The sequence below is a fragment of the Xylona heveae genome, assembly GCF_001619985.1.
Source record: "Xylona heveae TC161 unplaced genomic scaffold L228scaffold_24, whole genome shotgun sequence".
Lineage (NCBI taxonomy): Eukaryota > Fungi > Ascomycota > Xylonomycetes > Xylonales > Xylonaceae > Xylona > Xylona heveae.
In genome coordinates this window covers 1-3343 of record NW_017264216.1, presented here as the reverse complement: position 1 = coordinate 3343, position 3343 = coordinate 1, and the positions used below count along the sequence as shown (strand labels likewise).

Genomic DNA, 3343 nt, shown 5'->3' with positions numbered 1-3343 from the left:
TAGGCTGCGCCCAAACCCTTAAAAGCCCAACCCTACCCTGTACCCTACCCACTTTTCCTACAGGTTTAGGGTCGATATTTCTTCTCCAAAACCCAGAGGGTTAGGGTCTAGGGTATATGGCTCTGGCCCAACCCTACCCTAGCATAAAGGGGCCGCCCTAAAGCCCTAAAGGTCTATAGGGCCGGAGAAAATATATGGACTATACATGTTTAATGAGGTCTCAAGGTGTTGAACGTGGGGCATATCACGGAATATAAATACATATGGTAATTATTGATATGCTGAAATGGTACCATCAAAACACTGTATACAATTAATTATATATAACTGGATTATTATAGAAGGTCATTAACTTTGTGATCTTCAGTCAAACTAATAAACTGGTGAACCCAGATGTTTTAGATTCTTGCTCGATATGGGTTGCGTCGATAGGTGCCGCATGCACTGTAGTCAAAGTCGAATCCCCAGTCCACCACCAACCCTGCCATCTTGGCGCCTTGTGACATTCCACCGGTGCCACGGAATGCATTGCTGAATGTATATCTATTTTGTTTCACTTCATTCTCGAGATTGATGACTAGACGTGGTGAAGGTGGTCTCGTGTCTCCATCTCCGTTGCATCGATGTCAATTACCATGGCCTCTGGTTTGGGCAAGGTGAGATCAAAGAATTGCCGTCGTTGGGCTCTTGCAAATGATTCACGAACGATGTCCTGCTCCCTTGCATTGAATGTTTCTTCTTGAGCGCTTGGAGCACATCCCAAGCTGCCTTTGGGACTCTCTCCATGCCGGTTGTCTCGTAGTCGTTCTTCTGGGGTGTCGCATCTGGGTCGCATTCATTGACAGACAATCTATAGATTCCCTTTTGATGGCAGGTGCCCTTGATCCTGTCCATTGCCGTTCTGAAATATCAGAAGAATTTCCACCAGCAGGCAAGGATGAGATCGTCGAGAAATTTCTGTTCAGGTGGGAAGCAAGACAGGTTGCAATAGTCGTCTCGGAAGCTCATCGACAGGAAGTTCTCGTTGGTCATTTTCAAGCCTCTTCACTTTTTGATCCGCGAGGGCTGAATCTCTTCCATTCCCTGTATGGCACGTGGTCAACTATCGTCTTTGTCAATATCCAGCAACCAGCACGGCTCGTTGAGCTTTTTTGGGAGCATTCCACTCATGAGCTTTGACCATCGAAGCCTCCAGCCATGGAAACTGATTTCAGAGTTGGACACGTCCTCAAAAATCTCTTTGACTCGCAAGAAGTCTCCATCTTCCGACTCAATACTATTATTCAGCAAGATTTTAAGCCCGTTGATGCAGCAATTTCCAAGGTAGATGCACGGGAGATTGAGTTTGGCGTTTCGGTAGCTTGAGAGATGCCTAAGCGACCGTGCAAACGGGTTTATTTCAGATGTTGTGAGGTCTGTTATATCATCGTCATCCGATGGATCCACTTTATCATCAACCATCAACTGGATCACCCATATGTTGCCCGCGAGTTGGGTCGAGAGAGGATCCAATATCCTTCACGAGGGGCCGTTGATAATGCTGGAATCTTGCCATTCCATGTGACTTGCAGTCAGCAGCGTTTGTTCTGATGGGCCCTTCGGCCTTGATGCTGGGGGGTTCTGGAGGGCTGGATTGAGTAGAAATCATTGCCGTTTTTAATACTATTTCTCTTTCCTAGGTACTGTTCCTGAGTGCCCTCGTATAAAATTCTGACGATGTGGAGGCACTGTAAATGACGAAAAGATGTTCGAGTTCTATCAAATGTTTTATATTTCTTATCTGGCTTTATGAAGACTATTCTGGTACGAGGCGTCGGGCGCGCTTTATAGAGAAAATTCCTGTCGCATCAATTAGTAAATTAACTGGAGCAACATTCATCCAGTGGAAATTTAGGGAAGCACAGCCGGTAATGTAATTCAATGACTTTTCTATTGAATATCATATTTATTGCCAGAGAATGTTGATTCGCCTCCACCGTCATCATATTTACCACTTGATGTCAGGTGAATTGTTATCGAACCCTAATAGGGTCTGGTATTTCTTTGTAGTGCTATTTTTGGAACCTTCTTTGTCTGATGATCTCTGCGGCGGGTAGTTGCTTTGTTGATGATAAATAAAGGGCTTACAAAGATATTTGTTCCTCTTCAGATTCTTTGTTTTTTTCTCAAAGCTTCTTTGTTGGATGATATATTTCTTTGAAGCGTTTCTTTGTTCGAGCGGTATGACATTGTAATATATAAAGCCGTCTAATTTCCCGAAATTTGTTAGTGTTCTAGCAAGACAAACAGCATATCATTGTTCGTACCATTATTATTTACTGAGCATTACTTACCGTTACCACCACCCACAATAAAGCACTCAGAACCCTTTATTATTGATTTTCCCGGCCGGGCCGACAAAATCAGTACCGTATCTGGACTTTGTCATCGCGGGCCTTTTAGTGGAAGCAGAAGACAGCAACTTCCATCATACACATCTTTCTGGCTGGTCCAACGATATAAAATTGCGCTTGTGGATTCATCTCGTAATCGGTTTATCATTTTCCTCCTTTGCCTCGACTGGTCATGGAGGGAGCAAATACGGATGGGCTGCCAGAATTTCGTACGGCGGCAGAGGTGGCCGAGTATCTGGCAGACACCAGCGATGAGAGTCGGTATGACGTTCTGCTTTGGGCTGCCCATTGCTTGTTGAACCAGCAGATATCTGCGGCCAATGAGGTAGAGGGCCTATGGGAATTAGTATTAGGTAATCATACTTGGCTGGAAAAGACAAAGACTGGATATGATGTCGAGGCATGGGACGAAGTTAGACAGGTCGCCATCGATGTCAAGAAGCGCCGCCACCGTACAGACGAAGCGCGGCGTAAGATAGCTCTGTGCTGGGGTCAGGAAAATGCTGATTTAGTGGCTGGGCAAGTGCAGACTTACAACACTTTATGCGCCATACGAAAACTGGCCATACGTATGGATATCATGAAAGCCTGTCATGGAATCAATCGTGCGAGATTACATCGCCTGCGAAGGAGAGCCAGAGGCGTGTCAAATCGGATTGAATTGCAAGCCAGTGACTTTTTGCAAGTTGCTGACGGAACCATTCAGACTGGTGAACTGCGATTTGATGAAATTACTGAATTGCAAATTCGTGGTGGTAGGAATGCTCTCATAGTTCCCTACCTATCAAATGCTTTTCAGCAAAGACCATTCTTCCTGAATGATGCACAAACCGAACATAAGGACAAAGGTTTGAATCAGGAGGAGAGCATGGAGGATGGCTTTGGTCCAGGGCCTGCAGGCACTCAGGACGAGAGCATGGAGGATGGCTCCGACCCAGTGCCCCCAGGTG

At 45.5% G+C, this 3343-nt stretch overlaps 2 protein-coding genes across 2 annotated transcripts; one reads left to right on the top strand and one right to left on the bottom strand.

The window, feature by feature from the left end:
- Window positions 1-398: 398 nt before the first annotated feature.
- L228DRAFT_264293 (hypothetical protein) lies at window positions 399-894 on the bottom strand (the record flags this gene model as incomplete). The annotated part of the gene is made up of 2 exons (XM_018334555.1): window positions 399-531; window positions 635-894. 2 exons carry the CDS (start codon window positions 892-894, stop codon window positions 399-401), a joined length of 393 nt encoding a protein of 130 aa, XP_018184342.1.
- Window positions 895-2263: 1369 nt separating this feature from the next.
- On the top strand, window positions 2264-3340 carry L228DRAFT_275238 (hypothetical protein; the record flags this gene model as incomplete). Its single annotated transcript, XM_018335613.1, has 1 exon — window positions 2264-3340. A coding segment is annotated over exon 1 (775 nt), but the record flags the coding sequence as incomplete, so codon positions are not given.
- Between the last annotated feature and the right edge of the window lie 3 nt (window positions 3341-3343).